General features: G+C 38.1%; 1 protein-coding gene across 3 annotated transcripts; it reads right to left on the reverse strand.

Moving 5' to 3' along the window:
• GOLM1 (golgi membrane protein 1) lies at window positions 1-27,862 on the reverse strand. Of its 3 annotated transcripts, none has more exons than XM_087926798.1 (10): window positions 27,310-27,862; window positions 14,499-14,644; window positions 12,683-12,862; window positions 10,518-10,572; window positions 9,296-9,398; window positions 6,845-6,977; window positions 4,265-4,433; window positions 2,219-2,527; window positions 1,288-1,407; window positions 1-1,061 (listed from the first exon to the last, which is right to left on the reverse strand). In XM_087926798.1, exons 2-10 carry the CDS (start codon window positions 14,625-14,627, stop codon window positions 988-990), a joined length of 1,272 nt encoding a protein of 423 aa, XP_087782924.1. In that variant the 5' UTR covers window positions 14,628-14,644; window positions 27,310-27,862; the 3' UTR covers window positions 1-987. The 3 variants fall into 3 exon arrangements, with proteins under 3 accessions (XP_087782924.1, XP_087782925.1, XP_087782923.1); XM_087926799.1 differs by having other exon boundaries at window positions 6,899-6,977; window positions 27,310-27,804; XM_087926797.1 differs by lacking the exon at window positions 27,310-27,862 and adding an exon at window positions 26,970-26,984 and having other exon boundaries at window positions 6,899-6,977.

The raw sequence follows: 27,862 nt of genomic DNA on the forward strand, positions 1-27,862 counted from the left end.
TTCCCAATGAGTGGAGTATTTTATTGATAGTAACCTCACAACCAAATTATAAGACTCGAAAACCCACTTATTTTATAATCAAGAACTTGATCAAAATAAACCCAGTATTTGCATTTAACAAAATACTATAGTAATCTGTAAATCTCTTTGTCATACAAAATAATTGTATTGCACTTACTCTATTCTAGTTCTCTTCAACAGGGCTAAAGTGCTATAATCAGTGTTGACGGCAAATTTGCATCGTGCCCTAAATGATACTGCAGTTCTTTTATTTACACCAAATAAGATATGCTATGAAGCAGCAAAACATTTGGAGTTCATTTTTTTCATGTACAAATTAAGGTACGTAGCTGGCTATTCTAGTGTATTAGAATTCCGGAATGTGTAAGGCCTGTTTTACACCTGCATTTGGTTAATACTTAAATCATTCTACAATTCAAAAAAAAAGCATTTGAATAAGAAAAGATGTAGGTATGTAACTCACTTTTATGTGCATTTATTTGATATCATATCCCACTGTACTAGGCAGGCCCCTCGAAGCAAAGCACTTAAAGGAATTTAATAAGTTGCTTAGGATATTCTCTTTCTGAAGGAAGATCTGGTAGAAAAGTATAAAAACTGACTTTCTAAGTTTGGTTTATAAATAATGATGGAAGAGATCTGAACAGAAAAAAACTGCAGTCTGTGCAATATTCTCAGTTTTTAGAGCAAAATAATTTGCATCTAAGGTGGTACTGTTATAATTTGAAAAGGAAACTATACCTGGTAGATGAGTAACAGGTTGATTTCATAAATTTTCAGGGGCTTATTTCCACCCTGCAACACTGGAATACTCTACCTGATAGATGTAAAATCACCCTATTAAGTCTGCAGATAATCTTCCTGATGGAGAGGAATCAGAACTGGTTTTAATCCCCTGATTTTTGTGAAAGTTTTGAATGGATTTGCCTAAATAATTTAACAAGTATCGAAAACTAAAATCGCTGTTCACAATTTCTGCTGTTGGGCTGCCTTGAGCTTAAATAAGCTATTTTCCATTTTGGGATCTTCATGATTCTGAACTAAAAAAGGAGGAAAAATAATTAAATTGGAGTAATTAAGTCATCTTTATGTTACTCATATTACTCTTACTTGGGAAATTATCATTCACATTCCACATTGTAGAAAACTTTCATTTGTAAAGCCTTTCTTCCAGGCAAGATTTAAATTAAATTAAAATTAATTAAAAGTGAAACAAATTATAATGCAATTTTTCTATGCCAGAACATGAAAATTACAAAAAATTACCATTGAAGCTATTTTGCTGGCCAATGAGAGCAGCCTGCTTATCTGTTTCGGATTCTGCCTCATTTGTATCGAAGTTGTAATCGACCCCTTTATTATCCTGGCCCACTCTTTTGATTTCACCTGTGAAAACAAGTCAAACAATAATTTCATGCATACAACTTCATGCAAACTGAAAAACAGTATACTGATTTTATTGCAAACATAAGTTTTGCTACACAATAACACATATTAAGAGAAAAAAATAGACTAATGTAATTAATCATATACATCATGAAATCATAAATCAAGTTTGGATTTCCATATTGTACTTAACTATGGTTTGCCAAATGCTTATAATAGATGGATTTACATCACACTTGAGCCAGAATCAAACATAACAGTTTGATCAAGCAGAATGAAACCATGCATTCTGGTTTCTCTTTGGATCATGTAACAAATCAAATTACACTATTTACATTGAATACCATCTATAACGGGTGTCAAACTCAAGTCCCGGCCCACAGGGTGCTTAGAACTGGCCCGTGGGGCTGCCCTGGAAAGAGTGAAGGACCAGCCTGTGGTGCCTCTGCCAGCAAAAACGGAGTTCGCGAGGGCGGCACTTGGCCCTCCCAAACTCCGTTTTCATTGGCAGAGGGTTGCAGGATGCTGTCCCAAGTGAAAACAGAGTTTGGGAGGCTCTTTTCACTGGCAGAGCACTCGGGCCACCACAGGCGCCCCCTGACACGAGTGGCTTCATGTTGGCCAGGCCCCCCTGGCCAGGCCCTCCCAGCCCCCCAAGGTCAAACACAACCCTGATGCAACCCTCAATCAAATCAAGTTTGATGCCCCGATCTATAATAACACAACAATTCCATAAACATTAAATCAATTATTCCACTTCCTCAAATACTGCAACCCTGATACAAACAGAGAAAGCAATCTTTATACTAACCATTTTGATTAGTTTCCTGGTCATCCTGCTGTAAGTCATCATTTAAGAGTTCCTCGCGTTCAATTTCTTCAACTTTGTTTGCTGTTTTGATGTTTTGGTGGCCGAGGAGTTCTAAAAATTTGCCATTCTCGCTTTCTACTAAAATTTCTCCAACTACATTACTAATTTGCTCATGGTGACTCAGATCTGTTTCTGGTTCAGGAGGAAGTGCTCTATGATCACTGCTAGAAACAGAAGGTATTTGTAGATGGCCTTGATTGAGAAGGATCTCCTCTTTCCTGGACTCCTTATTAGGAAGGTCACTGGTTCCTTACATAAACAGAAGAAATGTTTTTAGAACTGATTTAAATAATTCAAAATTTAATATGAACGATATTTTCCCCTATATTTGAATTACAGAATGGGATGTTCAGATCAAGAAAATCTAAAATTCTTCCAGTTCTTGGGAGTTGATTTGGAAGCTTTAAACTTAAAAAAAGCTAATGAGGCAAATTATTCAATATGCAGCTCCACTTTTGGAGATCACCATAAGTCTCTCTAAGGTTCCAATATAAAAGATATGTTGCTCTGGGTTGAACTAGGGAGTCCTTGGTGTCCTCTGTGAGTGAATGTTTGCTTGAAGACATTTCATTGCCTGACTAGATAACATTATCAGTGCTAGTGACTCTTGGATTTGCTCCTTGTACATATACAGATAGCCCTCAGGTTACAATCATAATGGAGCCTACCCATTACAGTCAGTATTTGGGACAGCCACTAAGTGACCTGCCTCACTGAGTGACTACTTCATCCCTGCTCTCCACAATGCATTTGTTAACCAAACACGCAAGTCGTTTAGTGGAGGATGGGGTGGCCTCAGGTGGGGGAGACCCTGGGGGTCCAGCATTAGCTTAGTGGCTCTAAAGCTAGCTTTAGTGAGAAAAATAAAATCACAAGGATTTTTTCCTCCATATCACTACCCATATCTTTACCAGTGTTAGCCTTGCAGACCAAAGACTAGTAAGAAGAGGAAAACTGAGAGTTCGCCAGCATTATTTTTTGTTCAGAACAGTGGCCATTGTGGGATTGTGCCATGTGGCCTAGCAAGAGAGTAGTCTATCCTTCCCTTCCCAATTTCCTGAGCAATGAAGACATTTTGAAAGGTGAGCAATTGGGAGGGGAAGGGGAGGAGCGTGTGGAATTGGAGTGGCAAAGCAGGTGTAGTGTCTGGGGGACCGACCTGGCAGACCAGGAAGTGAGGGGAAATAGACAAAGGGACACACTGCAATGTTTTTGCAGCTGATCGTAACAGTGAACAACTACAGGATGCTACAGTGGGCATAACTTCAGGACTGGGTCATAAGTATCTTTTGGGAGGTCCTTTTTAACTTCAAATATTCAATGAGTGATCAGTTGTAAGTCAAGGACTACCTTCACCCTGGCAGTGTTGGTGAGGGTGAAATTTTCACCTTGATAATTCCTTGATCAGGATATTGTTTTCTACTTGGTTGATTATTTCAAGATTGACCTTGAAAATTCTCCCTTTCTCAAATCATGGGGAAATTAAGGTATAGAACTCTATTGGGCAATCGTATCGGGAAGAAGGTTTATATTTGAAAGTTGCCAGAAGAAACATGCCACTTGTCCAAAAGTTGATGAAGGGTTTTTCCTGAATTACTTAGACTGTGAATTGAAAGGAAAGTGGTACTCTTGCAATTACCCTTCTTTGAAGTATGACCTTTAGTAGTGCACATATACACATGTGAGTAGTATGCAAAATTCAGCAACAAAGTGGAACAAGAGACTCTATAATATTCTCCAGCTCATACTCTTCTGGGAGCAGTTTGGCCTGTTCCAGAAATAAATTCTGCAGATTGAAAATGTTTCAAAGTGTCCTGGATATGGCATTCATATTCACATTCACTTCAATATTTAAATGACTTATTCAACTGCATGTATGGAAGACAGGCCATGACAGTAAAACAAAATTTATGAGCCACATTCATCCACATTCCACATAAAATCTTAATGAAAAATCAAAATATCATTAACTGCTATATTTTTTACCCTTTTCTCTATGATGATTCAATTCTTCTTTGTTTAGTACAGACATTGGTTTTGAATCTAATTTCATAGTCTTATTAGACAGATTTTTTTCTTGAAGTTCATTTTCCTGGTTTGTCAGATCATGAGGATCAATCTCTGTCTGTTCAAAATCCTGCATCTGTATATTGGCCTTTTAAAAAACAAAAGACAATATTTTTCTTTTTGTTTTGTTTCATATTGAAAAACATTGCAGAGTAGTCTGTCCCAAATTTTATCCTGCAGAATTTCTGACCTATATTTTTTTCTGCTTAGCCTTCCTGGGAGGTATAGTTTAATACACCTGAAGGACATAAGGTTGAGAAAGCAGATATAGAATTCTTTAGCAGAATATAGTGCTGGGTTAATACATAGTTCTGTTTACCTACACAATTGTGTGAATATATTCAGAATATATTTAAGAGCATACCTTATCACAAAATTATGTCCAATCTGTACATATGCAAAATTCTTGGGTAACCATAATCAGAAGAAAAGGGAGATCAATATGTTAAAAACTAAAGAAATTCCAAGAGTTGGAAATAGTATGTAAGTGCTGGAAGTGTTCATGTAGAAACCCCTAATGTTTTCAATAATTTTCCCCTGAAGACAATTACACCGATATTTTAGAACAGCATATCTAGAAACAGTGGGTATACCTCAAAATATTTGCATTGGTTTCTAGGTCCAATTCCAGGTGCTGGTTGTTATCAATAAAGCTCTGTCTCATAGAGCCTGCAATACCAATTCCAATTGTCCAGTAATATCTGACACAGTTGGCATACCTTCACTCTTATGGCACCTGCTCTCTGGATTAACATTCCCCTAGTATACTCTCAATCTACTATCCTTAAGAGAATATTCAAAATTCGTCACTTTCCTCATGTGTTGGTCCAGGCCCACTTCTGCATCAATCTTTTTTTGTGATTTTCCCTTTCTCCTCAGAATGGATACTTCTATGTAATTTTAAATTTGTACTTGTTTTATTTTAACTTAAAGGTATGATTCATTGTCATTGGTTTTTTAGTCTTCCTATCCAGTGTTTTTAGTTCTGCTTGAGTTCAGTGCACTATTCCTGTTGTTTTTCTAATGACAGAAATTGCCCAGATATTAATTGCCTTGATAGGATTTCTGCCACTGAATTTAAGATCTTGTTCACTCTCATGTTGTGTTCTTTTCTAACCTTTTTATTCAGCGTGCTTAGTGTTGTCAACTTGAAAGATACCCAAGTATTCATAGTTTTCTTACTCCAAACTCTCCCTAGTTCATCTTTGCTGTCTGAGCTACTTCTGGCAATGCTTCAGTTTGCTTGGTCTGGATAGCCAATTGCAGTTCTTTTACTTCTACTTTTGTGAATATTTTATTTTGTATTATAAATCGATATGGATTCACTAGCCTCTGTTGTTTCAGATTTTGGAGGTTCTTTCTACAATTGGTGCTCTCTTTTCAGATATCCTTTTCCCATTGGACTTTGTTTGTAATTCAAAGCATTCTTTATTTTCAGTTTTTTAAAATTTGTGATGAGTAAGCAACTTTTCTTCCAATAGTCCTGCAACTGCTGGTTCTTATTGCCCAGCCAAAAATCTTGAGAGCCACTTGTTACCAGATATCCAGGAACTCCAATATCTAGCATGCCAATTAATTCACCTGGACAAGGACTGATCCAGTACAGGTTTCTGTAAGTTACTACTCACCATACTGTTTATGGGAAAGACACTTTGTTTGGCTACTTACTCGGATGGGACCTTACCCTCCAGTTTGGTTGATCCTCTGACATAGTTCTCTTCTTTGTTAAAGCATGCAAACCCTACAACCACTTCATTGGGACTATGTATTACAATCTGTTCACAACAATGTGAAGTCACAACTGCCAGTTCTTTGCCTGATGTTAACCTTCATATACATCTTCCCCAAAACCCAGGATAGTGTAGTATATAGGTGGATCTAAGCAGTGTGGTCTTTCATGTATTTATTTAGAAAGTTTACATGATTACCCGACTCCCTCACAGTGACTCTGAACAGCTTACAGAAATAAAACCCCAATACAAAACCCAATAACCACCACCACCCCCAGCAATCAAACCGATGGGGGTCCCCAGGCTCCTGGCAAAACCATGTCTTCAGGATCTTTCAAAAGAGTGTCAAGGTGGGGGTCAATCTTATTTCAGGCAGAGACACTACAGAGAAGGCCTTCTTCTTCATCCCATAAGATGGGTCTCTTTAAGAGAGGAGACCCATAACACACCTTGCCCTGAAAGGCCATAACTGACCTATAACCTATAATTGTACAAAGACCCTCCGGGCCACAACCGCCACCTTTTCCTTGAACAGGAGTCATGAGTCTAGGAGTACCTCAAGATTACACACCAGGTCTGTATGGGGCAGTATGACTCCATCCAAGAACAAAGATGGCAATTATCCATGGACCAAATAACCCAGCGCCATACTGTCCTGCCAGGGAGGTTGGGGTTTATTGGGTTTAACCCAACTATATTGTTCTGAATAATGAGATCATTCAGTTTGTATAAAACTATAAATCATCTACAAAAAGCATTACAATCTTACTTGGTTTATTCCTGATATATTTGTATTATGTTCTTTTTTCTTTTCTTGTTGTACCTTGCTATCTTCTGGTGATGCTTTTAGCTTTTCTTCACATTGTTCCTTCAGTTCCTCCATCTTACTTACACATTTAGACCTTGAAGCAAAGAACAGAAATTCGTAGATTTTAACGGGTACAGGTATGCAGGTCTTGGCGTGTTCAGGTCTTTTCCCGTCTAAGATTGAGAGTATCTTGGCAACGTTTCGACGAGGTCCCACTCGCCATCTTCAGGCTGGTGCTTTCAGCTTCGTGCTTGTGCGAGCAAAGCGTGATCTGAGCTGCCTTCTCTATAAATACTGGTGGGGAGGTTGGCTGTGTTGTCATTTCTTGATTGGTTGATGCCAATCTGCAAACATCAACTCCATCAACCAATTAAGAAATGACAACACAGCCAACCTCCCCACCAGTATTTATAGAGAGACGGCAGCTGAGATCACGCTTTGCTCACACAAGCACGAAGCCGAAAGCACCAGCCTGAAGATGGCGAGTGGGACCTCGTCAAAACGTCACCAAGATACTCTCAATCTTACACAGGAAAAGACCCGAACATGCCAAGACACACACACACATTAAAAATCTATAATCCACTAACCAACATGTTGTTACAGTTACTGTTTGATAAGAAATGGGGAGACTCGGTTCAAATTACTATCCAGCCAAGAAGCTTATTGAGTGACCTTTGGACAGTCACTATCCTCTGAGATTCAACACCTACATTAGTGTTGTTGTGACAATAAAATTGAGAGAGGGAGAGAACAGTGCATACAGTACTGCCTTGAATTCATCCAAGGAAGGTGAACATCATAAAGAAATAATCTGAACAAAGCCTGCTAATCTTTTATTGTAGTGTAAAGCAGTAGTGGGATTCAAATATTTTTGCCACCAGTTCAGTGGGTGTGGCTTGGTGAGCGCGCTTTGCATGCATACACACACTTTGCATGCATATGTGTGCCAATCATGCACTTTGCACAGGCGCAGAGGCGTTTGCGCAGGCACAGAGGCATTCTTAGTCACCTCCTGCAAGCCTGAACAATCCTGGTCGCTTCAGCAGCTGCCGCGCAACACTATTCTGTGCGAAGCAAAGCAGCTGCACTTCAAATTCAGCACATAAAAGTGAGTATGGGAGCCCAGGCAGGCAAATGGGCCCAACAGCAGAGTGGCGTGGAGACCCAGTTCGGTCTCCACTGCTCTTCGCTGCTACCGGCTCACCAGAACTGGGCTGAACCAGTCAAATACCACCACTGGTGTAAAGGCTTTTTGTCAATTTTGGGAAACACCCAGCCAGGCAGGGAGGAGTCCTCAAATGTGGAATTAGCCTGGAATCCTGGTGCAGCCGCAAAAGGACTGACAACTCTCCTCACCCCAAGCTCTATGAAGCCTTATTTATCTGTTCCCAGGCAAAAGCTGGCAGTCTGGGGAGATTCCTGCATAGAGGTATTCCTCAATTACAACCACAATTGAGCCCCAAAATTCTGTTGTTAAGTGAGACATTTGTTAAGTGAATTTTGCCCCATTTTACGATCTTTCTTGCCACAGTTGTTCAGTGAATTGTGCAGTTTGATAAGTCAGCAGCCCAGTGTTAAGTGAACCTGGCTTCCCCATTGACTTTGCTTGTCAGAAGGCTGCAAAGGGCGATCATATAACCCTGGGACACAACAATGGTCATAAATATGGGACAGTTGCCAAGCATCTGAATTTTGATCCCATGGTCAAGGGGCTGTTAAAGGTAAGAACTGTGAAAAATGGTCATAAGTCAAATGTTTCAGTTCCGTTGTAACTTTGAACGGTCACCAAATGAACTATTGTAAGTTAAAGACTACCTGTAATAGGCAGCATGTAATAAAGTAGACAGCTTGAACTCTACATATGTTGATCTGTTGGTTGTCCTGACAACAACTTTCCTGTTATTGTAGCCTTGGAAAGATCAGAAACCAAAAATTTACCAAGGCCACTTTCAGCTAATTTAGATAGCTGAGGAACTACATGAAGTCTAATTTCCATGAGAAGAGAAATTTCTTTTCCAGTCCCTCTTTGACTTCTCTCTTCCTTCTTTTGCACTCACCTTTCTAATGGCACGAATATAGCTAAGATCAACCAAATATAACTTTCATTTGAACTGCAAATCATGTGTATTTCTTGCCTGTTTGATATATGGCTACATAAAGCGTTTGACTTCAAATACCAGAATTTATGAATCAGTTAAGTAACACATTTAGATGTAGCGATCCATAGTGCAACGATAGCTTCCTTCTGAAACCCTACTGACTTTAATGGGACTTGCTTCCACATATGTAAAGTATTTAAAAATCTAATTTACTAATTTCAGTACAGAAATATTATTCATATTCAGACTTAATCAAATTTTGATTTGTACTTATTTTGCATATAAAAATAGCTGACTAATGCAAACTTACATGTCAAATAAAAATTTTCTCTGGAGGTCAGTCTGATTGTTCTGAAATCTGTTGACGTCTAATTGAAGCTTTTCACATTTCCTCTGCAATGTTTTCAAATTCTCTGCAGCATTTTTATTTTTAATAAAAGAGGAAAAAGCAAGATATGAAAGAGCAAAGGTGTTTTTTTTTTCACTAATAAGAGACTGGTCCATAATCATTAGACTAAATAAAACCTATTTTTTCAGTCTTGCCAGACCTATTCTATTTATCTAAAAGAAAGGTCCACTTTATTTCCAGATGTTTTAGACTGCAGTCTTAAAAGTATAATTGCATGATTCTCTTCCAACTTTCTCCTCAATTAGTTTTTATCTCCCTCCCTCCCTCCTTCCTCTTTTTCTTACATAACAAAAATGGATATTGGAATAGTATCCTTCATATGCATTAAAATATGAACAATCCTCAGCATTACTCACACTTCTGAAGAAGCCTTTAAATAAAGAATATTATTTGCTTCTGTCCTGAAAACCAGTAAAGACTCAATATTTCCAATTACTTCAATTTTTTGTTCACAATTTAAGCTTCTAATATTGTAACAATTTATGACTTAAGTCCTAGTATCAATATTGTTTTGTATAGGGGTCTTCAAACTTGACAGCTTTAAGACTTGTGGGCTTCAACTCCCAGAATTCCTCCTCCAGTCATGTTAGCTCAGGAATTCTGGGAGTGGAAGTCCACACATCTTAAACTTACCAAGTTTGAAGACCCTTGGTTTAGTAGGTTGATATTTTATTTTTCTGGACACAACTGTTTATCTGTACACATTCCACACGCTTTTCGCAGGAAGCCATGGTGACAAGATACATGTAAATGACATGAATTACACAATTTGCATGAATTGCATTATGTTATATAATCGTGTTATTTGCATGAGGTCACAATGCATGAGACATGACTTGCTTCCTAGTATCTCCTGCTGATATCTATTTGGAACCACATCAATATATCACAAATTCTTTTTCTTTTAAGGAATAAACAAAGAAACAGATGATCCTTCAAGAATGGCCTTGAAACTCTTTCTTCAAGCATTGTATTTCAAGTTCCTTTTTTCATCCAATTATATATCAGGCTTACATTCTAAATCTATATTCTCTGGTTGTCCTTTTTTACTGTTTCGGAATGGAAAAAAATATCAATAAATACAGAATAAAAGTTGCAATGATGATACTTTACTGAGATTTACCTTGAAGATTCTGGATCAGTTGATCATTTATTGTGATGTTATTTAATAATATTTCCTACAATAAAGAAAAATGGGAAGTTTCATGGTTGAAAAATATCAATTGGATCCATCCTTAAATCATATTTAGAGTACATGTCACATAGTTAAATAGAATGATATTGAAATAATTTCCTCTGCCTGTAACTATGTCTAGATTTCATCTCAAGCCTTCAACGTTTAATTTTTACATTCTCCTATTACTATATAAATGTTAACTAATCTTGGGAAGTGGCATTTGTTTCTTTTTGCAACAGATTATAGTCTGGGTATGTTCTTCAGAAGCCTGTATTGGAATATTACCAAAACCTTGATTTCATTTTGAAGAAAATCAAAACTGTATTTGCTCATCATTTGATCTCAATTCACTTCAAATAACTTACAATTAACTCCACCAATATTTTCTTCTTCCACACTGTAAAATATCCTGAATCAATTTTATTTCTAATTACATTATTCAGCTACACATTCTCTACATCATTCATTTACAGTTGCCAGCTCTGAAGATTATATTACAAATAAGATGTGACACAAACTCAACATTATTAGACCTGAACAAATTTAACTCAGGCAAGGGGGAAAATAATCAAATTAAAAATATGTATTGCATGGTCTGCTTTTTTATTATGGCCTAATTTTTTAATATATCTTTGTTCGTGTAAAAAAGAAAAGACATATTGTTATTACAACTAGTATTTAGTTATCTTATAAAGCAAACCTGTCAATAGCTGTCTGCAATTTGTGGTCTAGCTGGCAAGCAGATGGTACAAGACTACTTCCTGGAAATGTTCTGCTTAAAATCTGTGTAAAATTGTCTAGACAACTAATTTAGAAATGAATAAACTTTCTTCAGCTAACACACCTGTATTTGTAAGAGCTTTATGTCACAGTTAGCATTAATTAATTGTGAGCTGTACTGGATTTCTGTGTAAATTCAGAAGAGGACTTCAGAAAGAAAAACAGCATATTGATAACTTTTATTTTAAAAGCAGATTCTAGCTTAATCTATGGGGTAGAGACTCGTGAAAAATGCGATAGCCCTATCTGAAAACTGAAAATTACATAAGCATTCCAGCCTGTGTTAAAGGCAGATTTGCCAGTAGCCATAATTCAAAGCCACCTGGTTTTTGAAAGACTATGCCTATCTGATATACTCTGTATTTAAGGTTAGTTTGATTAAAATTATGATAAAGGAGCAGCAATATTTTGTTGACTTCAAGGAAATGAGAAGAATGCTCTGTGGGTCAAGATCATGGCTAGGGAGACTGCACAACCTTGGCTGGGCCACCAATTGTAGACCTTCCTCAAGCAACAGCTCTAGGTGACCATAATACATGTTCCATCCCAATTTTGACCAGCTACTAGAATTTTGCATGTGGCATTTTGCAAAAATTGCCCTTGAAGGCTATCTGGAAGCTGCAACTGATGCAAAATACAGCAATTCCTAACCATTCAACATCAATTTTGTTGCACAGTACTGATTGCCGATGCACTTCCATGTACAATTCAAAGTGCTGCTTATTACGTATAAAACCCTTCATAGCTTAATGCCAAGATTCATTCAGGATCATTTCCTTCTGATAGAATCAACTTCCCAGGCAGTGCATCCAGAGTTTGATGATGCTATGCATTTCCCTATATGAATTAATGATCTTTGGTAGTGGCTCTATCCCTTTGGAATTCCTTTCATTAAGTATTTTATTTTATTGTTTTGATGTAAATTCTATGAACTGTTGAGAGTTTTACTGGAGTGGAAATGATTATAAGAATTACTGTTTTTTTTTACAGTATTCTAGTTTTCCTGTGTTTGCAATGGAGTAAACTAGAGCTTACAAATTTAATCAACAAGAAGGAAGAGGGGAAATAGTTAAATAAGTTATTTTTGAAGTTGTTAATCTAATTGGTTGATAAATTCAACATGGATAACTGATTTACACTCTCTGCAACATGAAAAACAGATTTCATGTTAGAATCCTGAATTCCCACACTATTGTCATAACGTCTGCCGAATTATCCCTAGAAACTGTATGTTAATTTTTATTAACCAAGCCTTTTCCTTTATGAAAGAACAGACAATGTTAATAGAACATTAATATAAAGTCCAAAAATGAGAAGCAAAAAAATTCTACCTTTTCACCTCTGTGTATTTTGTTGATATTTTCTATCTGGAAATCATGCATAGATTGAATTTTGTCAATCTGTTCCCTCTGTTTCTTTAGTTCTCCTTGGAATTCATTCTTTTTCATTTCTACAGCGCCTCTTTCTGCAGCGGCCCTGCGCATTCTGCCTTCTAATTCCATTAAACGATTCTAAGAGGAAAAGATTTGGAAAAAAAATCTCCATATATACAATACGTATACAGTAGTTATACCTTTATCACAGTTACTGACCAGATTAAGTCTCTCCAGTATACATGAATAATGAGAATTTGTTTTTCCTTTCTGTATCTTCAAAACAAGTCCAAAATTATATTTATTTCTCTATATGCACATATAGAGAGGTTACCATGAAATGCTTATGAATTCTTTAATTCACTAGCTGAATGGGAATCACAGAATTTGAAAATGTGGGTAGAGGAAGGATGGTGAGAATAATGTTCCTTGTAGTTTTGGATCCTCAGGATAGTACAGTAATTGTGAGGAAATACATTAATTGGCTCAGAGAATAGAATTCAGCTGCTGCTAGCAGAAACCGATGGAGAGAAGGTAAGGGGCCAATCTGGAGAAGTCTCTTTTTTTTGGTTGTTGCATTAATAGACTCGTTGCATTTCAATAGTTATCCAATCTAGTAAAGGAGTGCCTTAAAAGCTGTAAAACCAGCTCTGCAATATTTTCCCAACTTTCATCTTTGATCTGGGGCAAGGTGAAGATATTTGGGGGAATTAGTTGGCCTCTATTTCCTCTTATTTGAAAAGAGTGATTAATAAGCTTTTCCATGGGAACATGGCCAACTTTCTATACACATAGACACACCTCTTACAGCTAAGAATAATTGCACAACTTTATTTTAATACATTTACCCAACTATTTTAAATTTCATTGTATTTGTAGAATGCAATGACAATAAAGGTATTCTATTGTATTAAAAATGCACCACGTATATGGGTCATACACTCCAGCCACAATCCAATGACTTTTTTAGCAGTTCAAGTGCTATTTATGTCTGCCTGAATGTTTATATTTAGCATTGGGAATACAGAATAGGAGACTCTGTGTTACTATGAAATGTGATCTACTGCAACATCTGTGAAAAAGATACTGATATAATGATGCTTCGGGAGGATAAAGGGCTCCAGAGAGACACTGCCATTTATCACAGGTGGATCTGTGCATTCTTATGAGGCAAAATGGGACAAGGATTGGAGTAGCCAAAACCATGAGATAGCAGAACCAAGAAGGTTACAATTAATTCCATATACTGAGTTAAAATAAGAAGGCTGCTGGCCTGTTTGCATATACTCAGAGTAAACTGAAAATGGTCTTTTCAATCATATAAAATTAATCTGAAGTCATGCCCAATAGTATTTTTTAAGGCAGCAGTCAGCATTGTGCAAAGTTAAAGGTGCCAAAGGTATTTGAAAAATGAACAATAAATGGTGAGACACTCATGAAACATTAAATGTCAATACAGATATTTTAAGATTTGACTGCCCCATGAGATTTGGAAAAAATGGCAGAGGTCAATGAATGCTATCTAGTGACGTCTTTGATACCACAAGGCTCAAGAGCACCATGCTGCTTATCCCTGGTATAAAATTACATTTCCTAGTTGAACAGGATGCAATCTTTTCAAGGTACTTTTCTTCTTCCTTATTTGCTAATTTGCCAAATGTTTGTCAGATAGAATTATTCTAAAGTGCACTGTAATCTTGAGATAAAAACCAACATTTTGAAATAAAATATACATTGATTCACTCATTGTGAAAAACCAACAAAAGAGCAATACCTGCAAATCAACACTACGGGAACTTGCTATCCAGTAATTAAATCCCAAAACAATTATACAAGCCACAAGCGCTGCTACTAGAAGAGGTGGTGATTTTATCCCACGACGACTGTTTCCTAGCCCAACCATCTTAAAGCTACAGATTTCTGTTGGTTTAAAAAGAGAAATGTTTATATTTACCTTTGCTGATTAATGAAAATTTCCAAGCAATTAAAAAAAAACTTGCCAGTAACAGTATCTGCTCAGAAGATGCTTAAGGCTTGATGAGTTAAAAAATGTGTGTGTATACATATACTGTATATCTATATATCTCCATAGGAAAAAACACAATAAACATATAAAAGCATAATAATCTATGTTTTATGACACATTTTAACAGCAGCAACATAGAATTTAATCATAATATTGTAATCCAAATATTAGAGTCAGAAAGTGGAGCTTTCTGTAATAAATATCTGTTTATCCAGAATACCATCACGGAAAAGATGAAATAAAAGAATTCCATTTGCTCTTGTATAAATTGCAATGCAGCATTACAGGGAGAAGGATTTCAGTTTGTCCAAATCAAAAGTTCATTTGGATTAGAGGATTTTGAAATATCTGCCCAGAAGAAGAGCTGATGATTATGCACTCTGCTGTGCTCAAACAAAGTCTTTTCTGAGGACCTTTCGCTACTTAAACTAGATAACATCATCAGTGTTAGTAAGGAGTGTTGTTTGTTCTCAGTTTATATTCTAGTGCAGGGGTGTCAAACTCACATCATCACGGCGATGTCACATGATGAATCGGGACTTTCCCCCCCCTTTGCTAAACCGGGCGTGGGTGTGGCGTGACACATTTGGGCTGGGAGTTTGACAGCCCTATTCCAGTGGCTTGCCCTGCCAATGTTGGTAGGGGCAGTCTTGGAGTTTCTTTAGTTGGGCTTACTGTTGGCTTCTTTAGAAGTTTTTCTCAACCTCAAGGACTTTTCTCAAGTTCTTTCACACGCTAGGGGATGTGGGAGATGAGAAATATTTGGTTGGCCCTCAAACTTCTCTTAAAATCCTCACTTTGCTTTTAGGTGATGTCCTATTATTCTCCAGTTGGTACTCCATATGCTTTGAGTGAGTACATGTCTGGCCTTTTAATAACCCAGGCTAAGAAGGAACCAACCAAAAGGTCCCAGTTTGAGTGCTACAGCATTCTTCCAAATTGGACAATGCTCCTCTGATAATACAAGGCAAATAGGCTGATGGGGAAGAACTGAATATGTAGCCAATAACTGATAGACATGCCCACCACAATTCACAGAACAGTGTTGGCTACACATCTTAGGGCAGCAAGAATATTTTTCAAAAAATTCATTTCTATCAGTTTGATAGTATTCTTCAGGGCATCAATTCCCACATGTGCTCTGTATAGGATTTGACATTATGAGATTTACTCTTTCCAATAACAAAACCGGGAGCTATGCTTCAAACTTCACTAGTTGCATTGTAAGGTTATGTAGCATATACTCTGGATCTGCATATAATACAGTTCTATAACATTTTCCTACCCCAATACAGGCATTTATTTGACCTGGTCTTAGGATACACTACAACTGTTAAATATCAAAAAAAGTGAGACTTGGCAATTACTGACACTTTGAATTAACATCTGCCAAGTTTTAATGTGATTTTGATGTTCTTGCACTATAAGATTTATATGATTGTTTGACATTAAGCAGGGCTACCCAGTGTGCTATTATAATCTGCTATTTATAATTTAAGCAACCCCTTGAATAGCAATAGCAATAAGACTTATATACCACTTCACAGTGAATTAAAACCCACAGTGAATTAAAACCCTTTATAAAGTCAGCATATTGGCCCCAACAATCTGGATCCTCATTTTACTGACCTCTAAGGGATAGAAGGCTGAGTCAACCTTGAGCTCATGAGGATCAAACTCCTGGCAATCAACAGAATTACCATATAATATTGCATTCTAACCACTTTGCCACCAACCTCCTTGCCTTTTTGCTTTCAGGCACTCATGTTCAAACAACATAAAATCAACATAAGGCTTATATTAACTTATTTATGTTTTTTTTCTATTCACCCAGATCAGATTTCATTTGTGTCATCAGCTGTTCCAATATCCTAAGTGGGATTCAGGGGTGGTTCAACTCTTATCATGCCTCTGGATACATACTCCAGTACAATAGTTCTTTATTTGAGGATATTTCAATTCAATTAATCTGGCTAATGTTTTACTGAATGACTTGGGAAATGGTCGTAGTGAGTCATATTACAGGAAGTTAGCCAGTGGTCAACAGTGGGCTTTCTACCATTCCTCCAAAGGTACATACAGCCAGACAGTTCCTGGCAAGCAAGTTATTTCATATGCACAAGTCCAAAGCAGAGCGAATTATTTGATGCAGAGACCAGCCAAGTTACTTCAGATTCTTTGCAGCACTTGGTAATAAAGGGGTCTTTAATATTTCTTCCTCAGAGCTATGCTAAGCTTCTCAAAAAGAGCCTCATTGTTAAACTCCATCCTAGCATTTAGATCAGAAGTCCCAAACCTTGGCAATTTTAAAACTTGTGGACTTCAACTCTCAGAATTTTCCAGCCAGCTATGCTATGTTGGCTGGAGAATTCTGGGAGTTGAAGTCCACAAGTCTTAAAGTTGCCAAGTTTTGGGGACCCCTGATTTAGATTTTTCTGAAACTAATAAAACTGAGGGTCCTGGATGGGCTTCAGTGAAGAAGACTACGTTAACTGATTCATTTGTATTCTAAGCCAAATGCATAAATATTAATATTAAACATAATTTCCATCAATTTGAAGTATAGCAAGAAAGTTACTTCCAAATGTTCCATGAGTGGAAAGGATAATAATTTTCTTCCAACGCTGTGGTGGTCAGAAGTACTATTCTATCTTTAAGGTTCCCATGTGCCTTGCTTTGAAATGCTTTGCATTAGTTGATGTGATAAATATCCAGGTCCATATTAGTCAATATTAGAGTCCATTTCTTGCAAATGTCATGCAAGAAAGGAATATCCTAGTTGGAGAGATGCTTGAAAAACTGTTGATCTTTAAAATAGAAAAGCCATCCTGCTGTATTTTATGACATGGATGATATTCTGCATGATTTATTTAAAAATTAACAGAATAACAGACTTGGAAGAGACCTCGGAAATCTCCTAGTCCAACCCCTGCTCAGACAGGAACCCCATCACCAGTAGTGGCTAACCTTTTTGGGCTCCTGTGCCAAAATTGTGCACGCTTACATGCTCACACTCACATGCCAGCACCCAGAAGGCATTGTGCACCCCCTCCACGCCCCCTTCACATGCATGGACAATCCCCACCCTCCCACCCCCACTGCCACCTAACCTGCACTGTGCCTCACAGCTGATTTTTAGCCGGTTTGAGGACTTTTTTGGCCTCCCAGGGGTTTGAGGAAGGCTTCTGCAGGCTTTGTAGGCCAAAAACTAGCCCCGTTTCATCATTTCCGGTATTTTGGGGAGGCCGAAAAAGGCCTCAAACTAGCCGAAAAATCAGCTGTGAGGCACACGCATGCACAGTGAGGTAAGTTTGCCTGCAGCTCGTGTGCCGGCACAAATGGCTGTGCGCCACCTGTGGCAGGCATGCCATAGGTTCACCATCACGGCCCTATACCATTTCAGACAAATGGTTATCCAATCTGTTCTTAAAAACTTCCAGTGTTGCGACTTCCGGTTTGAACTCTCTTTGGCGACAGACAGAAATCCGTGATTGTGCGCGGTTTCGGTCAGGGCTTGCTGCTGGAGCACCCTGAGCCGGCTGGTTTCGGGGCTAGGCCACCCCGTAGAGGTAGCGAAGAGGGGGGAGACTGCCAGCAGGGTTGAGGAGAGCCGCATCTCTCCTCCTCAGCTGGCCATTACTCCCTTTCCTGAAGGCGGTTGCAGCGGTGGTCAGAAATGGCCACCTCAAAGAAGAACTCGACCGGAAAAGAATGTGCAGGAGGAAGATAAGAAGTGAAAGTTTTGGCTGACCAGGTTAAAGTGTAAAAGCAACAACTAAGGTACCCTGGAATTTAAAAAATAACATCGCTCCCAAAGAAGAGTCAGAAGCAGCGAAGGAAAGGTTTGGCTTTTTTTTTCTTCTCTCTCCTTCCCTATACTGACAATTAAGAGACTTAAATAAGAAATCAGAAAAATCCACTTTGACATCAATAGGCAATTAAGCTGAAAATAAAACAAAATGCCAAAGGAATAATAAAGATTTCTGGACACTATTTTTTTTTTTCATAAGCAGGAAGGGAGAGAAAAAGAATAAGGGCAGGATCTGGAAAAGGGAGGAGACTGCCTGGAATTAAAAAGAATCCACAGTAAAACTTCAACAAGACTTCTAAAAGATACATTTTAACTGAAACTTTGTAACTAAACAGTAACCCCAGAAAGAGAAAGTGAAAAAAAAGAGCAAAAAGAAACAGCTTGCGTGTATTTGGATTACTTGGTGATGTCTGGATTCTTGGTTATTACATTTGAATGACTAAAATCAAGTGGGTGATTGTTTAAAAATTTATACAATGGTACCACTTCTGGATGAATTGAAAATGGAACTTTAAAGGTACAAAGAAGATGCACAAGAAGGGAAGGGTTCTTTTGGCTCCGTTTTTCAATTTTTAGAAATGGAGATTTGGAACTATGAGAAACAACAAGAAACGTCTGCAAAACAAGAAGACTGGGACAAAGAAGAAGCCATCTCTAATGAACAAGTAATTTTATGTGGGGAAGAAAAAGGAAAGGGGGGAAAGAGAATGGAGAATTTAAGACTTAAAAAAACAACCAAAGAAAAGAAAAATAATTTGAAAAATAAGTATAATACTGGAAAGCAACAGAAAAGGGGAATACAGAAGAGAGAAATAGAGGCAGAGAGACAAGGGGGTAAAAAGGGGAGAGAGAAGAAGAGAGGGAAGAAGGAAAGGAAAAGAAGTTACAAAGGACTGGAGCAAGATATAAACAGGACCTATTTAGAGATAATGGGTGAAAATCTAACTGAAAAAGGGGTTCTGTAAATGTACATAAGATTGTATTGTTATATTAGTAATAGAAATAACTTTAGAAAATTGAAAACAATGTATGATTAAAATGAGGGATAAAATAGTGTAATTTAGTGAAATGTTTGTTAATAAAATAAGTGAAATAAAATATATGAGAAAATTGAATTAGGAAGGAATGGGAATATTTTAATTAGTTAATGTTCTATAAAATATAAGTGAAGGGGGGAATTAATTATGGAAAGCTTATAATTGTTCCCATAGAAGTATGATATTTAATTGAAAAGTAATGTTAAAGATATTAAGACTTTAATGAATATTAATATTAATGACAGAATTGAATTGGAATGGAATGTGTTATTTTAATTATATACATTTATAAAAAATTTTTTGTGAACATAGTGTGTATTTTAAGAATGTACCAAGCAGAATCCGAATGGAAGTTATGTATTATATTGAATGTTATAACTTTAGGGTATATATTGAAGCCTAAATAAGAGTTAAATGGATAAACTTAAAAGATACAAAGGCGTCATACTCCAATCAGTAACTACAGGAGAAATTTTGTTTAATGAGAAAAGATAATAGATAATTGAAACAGGACAGACAAAAAATATAAATACAATGATCTGAATTGAGATGAGATAATTAAAATAAAATTGAGAAAATTAAAAGAGGGGAGAAGCTATGCAGAAAATGTAAAAATAGTAATAAGATATGGAATAGAATATAAAAATGAGCATGAACTTGAATTTGTGTCTGTACGAAGAAGAAATGTAACCTGGGATTACGCTACTTTCAAAAAAGATGTTTTATTTGTATTTTTTTTCTCTTTGTGAAAACTCAAATAAAATTTACAAAAAAAAAAAAACCTTCCAGTGTTGGAGCAGTCACAATTTTTGGAAGCAGGTTGTTCCACTGATTAATTGTTCTGTCAAGAAATTTTTCCTTAGTTCTAAGTTTCTCTCCTTGATTAGCTTCCACCCATTGCTTCTTGTCTTCTAATTAGTTAGCACTTTCTTCAATGAGATTAGATTATTCCTCTGAAGTTGATTAAGATCTTTCTTGTGAGAAAGGAATGTATGTGTTTTGTATCTTTTTTGTCAAGGGGGCAAAATGCTTAGTTACACTCTGATTTGCAGGAGTTTGTGCTCAGGATGGATATCAGGAGTTTGTTATTCCAAGATGTGATACAACAATGCTTGAAATGTAATTATCTCCCACTCATGAACCTCCATCTTTCCCTTCCAAAGAAAAGAGATTTTGTCAAGAATGACAATATCATATTGTAATTTGGGAATTAACCAAACTGTCTTGCTGTTTCCTGACAATACAGTAGCTCTGTAAAGGTGTTTATGTGAGAAACGCCTCTTTATACTTATCAATGCAACGTCTGAAATCTATATTAGCATTCCCATGCATACAACCCAAAGTATGGATCCTGTACATAGATGACATCTTTGTCATAATGAAAAAGAACTAATTAGAGAATACACACATCAACATCTTCAAAGGAATAAAATTCACAATGTAAGAAGAAAACAACACACTACCTTTCCTGGATATCCTTATCAGCAGAAGCAGTGATGGCAAACATGGGTCTTCATAAAACTACCCACGCCAATCAACTGTTCCACTACCAAAGTACCCAACCTCTCACAAGAGAAGCTGTATAAGAACACTATTTAGATGAGCACAAACACAGTGCAGAAACCCTGAACATCAGCAAAAAGGAAATAGATCATCTATACAAGATCTGCCAACAAAATGGATACCCACACAATTTTATCGAAAGGTGTCTGGTCACTCAACTCAATATAACATAATGAACACAAACTGTGAAAAGGATAATCTTCAGTGATGGTATTCTACCAATTCAGCCCGGTTCTGCCGAGCCGATAGCGACGATGAGCAGCGGAGACGGAACCGGTTCTCTCTGTTGCTCTGTTGTTGGGCCCACCCACCTGTCTGGGCTCCCATACTCACCTTTATCCTCTGCTTTTGAAGTGCAGCTGGTTTGCGCGGCACAGCAGAGTGGTGCGTGGCAGCTGCTGAAGTGACCGGGAGAGTGCAGGCTTGCAGGAGGTGAGTTGGAATGAGTTCTGTGTCTGTGCAAATGCCTCTGCGTCTGCGCAAAATGCGCATTCAGCATGCGTGCAGGCAAACCGTACCCACCAAGCCACACCCACCAAACTTTGTGGTAAAACTTTTTGAATCTCACCACTGATAATATTGCTATACATCAAAAATGTCTCAGAAACCAACAACAGACTATTACAATGACATGGCATCACCACAGCACACAAAGTGACTAAAGCCCTCCAAAACATCCTAAATAAACCAAAAGATCCAGCAATCCCAGAAGAAGAAAAACCGGAATCATCTATAATAAAGGTTCAAAGTCGAATCGTCACGTGAGGTATCACGACTTTTTTTCCCTTTGCTAAACTGGGCGTGGGTGTGGCTAGCACATGACGCATCCAGGCCGCAGACCACAAGTTTGACACCCCTGATCTATAACATACAATGGAAAAACTAAAACAGTTGTTACGTAAAATAAACAGGAAGAAGACTAACAGAGTGCATCCATGAACACCAACTAACAGTCAAAAGACATGATGAAATCTCTTTTCACAACACATGAACAGACTTAACCATGATGTCGAGAAACTGCGAGTATCCTAGACCAAACCAAGTCCAAAAACCCAAGACAATTCCTAGAAGCCTAGCACTCAGACAAATCAGCCATCAATAGATACACAAAGATATGCAGCATCTATATACCATTAAAAAGAGACAATAAAAAGGAAACAAAAAAGACCAAAACAATTCCCCAGCAGAAATCAACACCCAGTTGAACAGACATTAACACCACGATCAATACTAGACCAGCAATCAAGAAACAAACAATATTCAAATAAAAAATCTACCAACTCAGACCAAGAAGCTAACCGTAAACAGTCTAATCAAGCAACCACCAAAACTGCTCCCACCAACGCTGATAGGGAAAGCCACTAGTATATAAAATGAGAGCAAATCCCTGTCAGCACTGATTATGTTATCTAGTTTAATCATAAAACCTCTCCAAGAAAACAATCAAGCTCATAGAGCATCAAGTTCAAGCTATAAATATTATCCTCTATTGGTATAATTATAACTATGTAACAGCCAATGCATTTGTAAATAAAATATTCTATACATACAATTCATATTTTTCTTTTTCTTTTTGCTAGTCTATCGGTAAAGATAATATTACTTACAATATTCATATTATTATTAAGACAAGTGTAAAAATTAAGACTAAGAGTTAAAAAATCTAAAAACTGGCAGGACCAAACATTAACACTTTTGTTAACATTTAAGTATTTCACAGAAGATAGATAGATACTACCATGATAATTATGTTAAGATAATGCAAAGTCAATGGTTTATATATTTGAATCAGAAAGTTAGTACAGGTCAGGATCCGCATTGTGGCATTATCGCAAACTTGTCAGCACATTTTTTCATCACAGGAACACTTATGAATATGCTACTAAAACTCTTGTATCTGTAACCTTTAACTGAGCGAAATTATGCATCACACATTCACATCTCCAAGTATCTCCCTGGATTATTATTTTCCAGTACATTAGAAGCTCTGCCACTGTTGAACACATTGATGAATTTGGTAAGGAAATATTTCTGATATCTTGGATATATAATTGATCTTAAAATCTTCGTATTGGGGATATAGCCAAGAACATATGTATTTTAACATACATATTTCAAGAGCTTCATTTACAATTCTGTTTAAATCAATCTCAAATACAGTAACAGCAGGAAAAAAACCATATGATTTTATAGCTCAATTACTTAGGTGGATCTACAAGAGACCCGCATTTGTCACCAACTTTTATAACCAATTCTCCAAAGTAAACTGTATGAAATCATGTATTACTTGTTTCACCCAGAGCTTCAGGCATTTTTTCTCCTATTGGGAGGCCTACATGGCCTGACACTTCAAAGGCTTCCGTAGGCTTTCATGATTTCAGGAAAGAAGGCCTAGTGTGACAGGAACTGTGTCAGATAGGTTGCATGGGCCTCTCAAAAGCAGGAGAAAATGCCACAAGGTAAGCAGCGCATGGCAACCGATCCTCAGAAGCACTGAATGAAGGGAGCAACTGTGCAGACTGCCAGGCTCACGTGTATTGAAAAATGGTGCAAAGTATCATTTCTGAGAAGCAGCAGCGGTGCTAGGACTGACATTGAGGCCTGGGGTGGTGGAAACTGGCTGAGATTGCTGAAGGCCCCAGGCCTCTATGTTAGATCAAGGCTTGGCAATGCCTGGCCTTGACCTAAAGGGCTGCTTTTCCTGCTGATATCAGGGAAAAATAAGCAGTGTCAATTGCAACGTCCCTGGCAGTTTTAAGCGTGGCCACACAAGTTTTTGTCATGTGGCTATAAGGACACTGAAAAGTTTGTAACTTCCCTTCATTCAGCAGCGTAATTTCAAATAGCTAAATGAATGGTCGTTAAATAAGGACAACCTACATTGTCACAGGATGTAAGTAAAGCTGCCTTTTGCAATTGACTGATCATGATTTTGTCAATGCCAGTGGTGCTCCAGATAGCTTTGGAATTATGCCTAAGATACCTACTGTTATTGGCACTACCTTTGCTTTTTTGCCACAAACATTCTATGTTAGTTTTCTCTGTAAATCTTTGCGTTTTGTCATTTTTTTCTGGTTCTTTTTCTATTCTGCTGTCTACAGGTATTGCAGCATCCACTATAAAGATACTTTTTTTTCTCTTATCCACAGTTTTAAGGTGTTATGTGGCAGATGCTTGTCTGTTAGAATTCTAAAATCCCAGAGCACTTTAGCTTCTTTATTTTCTATTACTTGGTCTATTTTGTGGTTCCACCAGTGCTTGTTTGGAGGAAAATGGGTATTTCTTGAAGATGTTCTAATACACCATTCTTGCTACTGTGTCCTGATGTTGTTTGTAATCAGTCTGTGCAATCTTCCTGCATTAGCTAAGTACACTGGTGGCCCACTGTTTCTACAACATCTTTGCAGAGATAGTATTTTCTGTCTGTTACTATCTTCTCAATTCTGGCTTTATATGTATTTGTTCTGTTGACGGTGAGGGTAATCCTTTTGTCCAACCCAAATTCCAGTGCAATATCTTGGCTATAAACATACAGCTTTGAAGAATGACTCTATTTCAGATGGTGTTTTTCCATACATCTTCAGATCATCTATGTAAAGAGGATAGGGCAGCCTGGCAGATATTGTTGATGCTGATAGTAGCTGTGACCTTACTTGTCCTGTATTGAATCACATGGTCTCTCTAGTTCAATATATGGACTTCCCTTTGAGATTCCAGCTGTTCATCAGAAGCTTTTGGAGGTGATATTAAAAATCCAACCTTTTCCTCCTTTTCTTTTCTTTTTTTTAAAGGGACCAACCCTTTTCTCTTTCCAACAAAAGGTGTTGAGATCATCAGACTCTTCATGTCACCAGTGACATGCCCTGCTAACCGCTGTGCATTTTGTCCAGGAGGATGTGTTCAAGAAGAGTGAATGTGTACTGGGAATGTTGTGTGTTCTGCTCACAAAAAACTAGCTTTAAGCATCTATATTTAAGATCAAATGAACTTCAACCATACTATATAAAATTGTTATAGTAAATCTGATTCTTTTAAAAGTCTGGAAGAGTGATTTCCAATTAGAACTTGATTAATTATATTAGAATTCTTTATGTTATCAGTTCCTTTTAGATTTTAGTGCTAATCAAGAAAATAATCATGAAAATAATCCATAAACTGAATTATATGTCACTACAATGATTTATATAAATTGTAATTCTTCTAAATAATGTTTGGGTTTGCATACAAATTGGTACATTTTACCAACTTTTACAGTAATGCTCAAACCCAAATAGAAACACTGAAATAGATATTTAAAATATTTGTTCTTCAAGTATGTATTGTCAAATTTTTTGCTCATGTTTTTTCTCCAGGTTTATTCTTAAGTTTTTGCCCTTTGATTTTTAGTTTGTTCAGTATAAACACCAGGGGTGGGTTTCTACCAGTTCGCACCTATTTGCTAGAATCGGTTGTTAACATTCTAAGCAGTTTGGAGAACCGGTTGTTAGAAGAAATTAGTGGCCTAATCCTGTAAGGAAGGCAGGAAGGAAACATTCTGGTGTTGCTTACAGAAACTGCCTCTCCGTTAACCCTTATTACATTCTTGGCAGGATTAGACTTCATGTCTCAGGAACTTCTCTGGAGTTTTTTCTCCCTCTTTTGCTGGTACTTTGCTTGTGTGGAGTGACCATTCAAAGTTACAATGGCACTGAAAAAAGTGACTTATGACCATTTTTCACACTTACAACTGTTGCAGCATCCCCACAGTCATGAGAGGCCAGGCGAAGAGATGTGTGCCTCGATGTGAGTGATATTGAGTTGGCCAATAACATCACCACCAAGCCACGTCCACCCAGTCACATGGCCATCAAGTCACGCCCACCAACTAAGCCACACCCACAGAACCGGTTGTTAAAAAATTTGAATCCCACCCCTGATAAACACCAATCCTAACTAATTAGTTCATGTGCCAAACTGTTAATAATTTGCAAGATTTTTAAAAAATAAAGCAAATGAATACAGTTGAATTTTCCTATTGGCAAATTATTATATGATTCAGTTGATAAAAGTTCAACTTTTGTGTAGAACAGATACCCCCCCCCCAAATTGAAGAATGTGTTCACAGTGGAAATGAGATTCCAGGGAGAGTAAGTCAAATGTAGCAACAAATCTATATGATGAAGCACTCATTTTTAACAACTAGCAATCTACAAAAAGTTTAGTATCTTCATTAGCCCAAAGACATATAATTATTTCATGACACTCAAAAATAAGACAAAACCAATGCAGATCATCAAACAAAGCAAATCTTTGAATTAAGATAACATCTTTTTTATCAAATTGCTTTCACCAGTCTATTCAAACTCAAATTCCATACTTTGGCATCTGGATTAATGAGCAGCAATTATTTCAAACCGAAACAAATGCTCCCCAAAAGGACCAGACTGTTTCCACATTACTTCTAGAGCATTATCATCAGCATTGATCTCCTTCTGTATTAACCACAGCAGAGCACCAGCACATTTAAGTTCCCAACCATCACAAGTTACAGTACATTTCTTCCAACCAATCCAAACCCACCCTCAAGTTAAGTTTCTGTTTACTTATTCAATATCTGAGCCAAATGATCTTAAGCCATCATGTTGCTCACCTCAACCTCCCTGCTTTGAACAGATTTCAAAGCAGAGTATTGGGTGGAAAACCTGCAAAGATACTTTTCCTGTCACTCATTCTTGCAAAAAATACTGTCTTGGTCAAGGCCAAACCCGGAGAACAAAAGCAGAGAAAGATTAAAACCTGAAATGGAGAGACCCTAAATAACCACCTTACTCTGGGGGTGATTAATTCTGACCCCGGGAAGAATTGCAACCAGAGAGGTGGGTTGCTGTTTTTTTTTCCCCTTCCGCAGCACTTTGTCTTTCGAGGACTCGCCCAACCTGGATTCCTTCATCCAAAGGGGAATTAACAGCATTCCCACGGGAGCAAGTGGCCAGAAGGACTGACCGCCAAGCGCTCAAAAGGGCAGAGAGAGAGAGAGAGAGAGAAAGGAGGAAGGGGGATGAATGGGCGACGAGTCTTCAGAGGGCAAATCCGAGAAGGTGGGGGGAAACAACCGGGGGAGCCCACAGAGACAGACAAGGCGGCCGGCTATACAATGAGGGGCGCTTACCTTCCTTGCCCCCCCCCCGTCCCCGTCGCTCCGAGGCCCTCCTTGCTCTTAGGCAGGCTGGTAAGGTCAGCCCTCCCGCTCCCTGGGGCGAAAACGAGGAGGAAGTAAGTAACCCTGGCTTTGGCTTCCCGGCGGCGCCTTTCAAACCCTCCCCGCCCTCTCTTCAGGAGGAGCGGCGGCGGCGGGGAGCGACTGGCTGAGGAGGAGAAGCGACCGGGGCTGCGTCTGCTGTGGGGGGGAACCAAGCTCACAGGCACCAGAAAGAGGAGCTGGGGGCGCTGGCGCCTCAACTCCCGCTGGTGCTGCAGGAGGCACTGCGGGCAGAGCAGGAAGTGCAGGCGAGGGAGCTGCCGCTACCGCCACCCAGGTAGCCCCTAGACAAGAGCTCCTTCTCTCGCCGCGCCGAGGAGGAAAGCGGGCAGAAGGTCCTGGGCGGGAGGGCTCGGCCTCATCTGCTCGCAGCCGCGGTGTGTGTGTGAGAGAGAGAGAGAGAGAAGGAGGAACGAGACCCCCTCAATATCTGCTTGCTCTTGCTTTGTGCTCCTTGGAGATT

Source organism: Pseudonaja textilis, chromosome 2 (assembly GCF_049901715.1).
Source record: "Pseudonaja textilis isolate UNSWEBS1 chromosome 2, rPseTex1.2, whole genome shotgun sequence".
NCBI classification, from domain to species: domain Eukaryota; kingdom Metazoa; phylum Chordata; class Lepidosauria; order Squamata; family Elapidae; genus Pseudonaja; species Pseudonaja textilis.

Excerpts from the sequence above, each read along its gene's own strand:
- GOLM1 (XM_087926798.1), bottom strand. The coding sequence starts at position 14,627 with ATGGTTGGGCTAGGAAACAGTCGTCGTGGGATAAAATCACCACCTCTT. Across the intron at positions 4,434-6,844 it reads ATATATCAGGAATAAACCAA|GCCAATATACAGATGCAGGA; the intron begins GTAAGATTGTAA and ends GTTTTTTAAAAG. Across the intron at positions 2,528-4,264 it reads GAATCATCATAGAGAAAAGG|GAACCAGTGACCTTCCTAAT; the intron begins GTAAAAAATATA and ends TGTTTATGTAAG.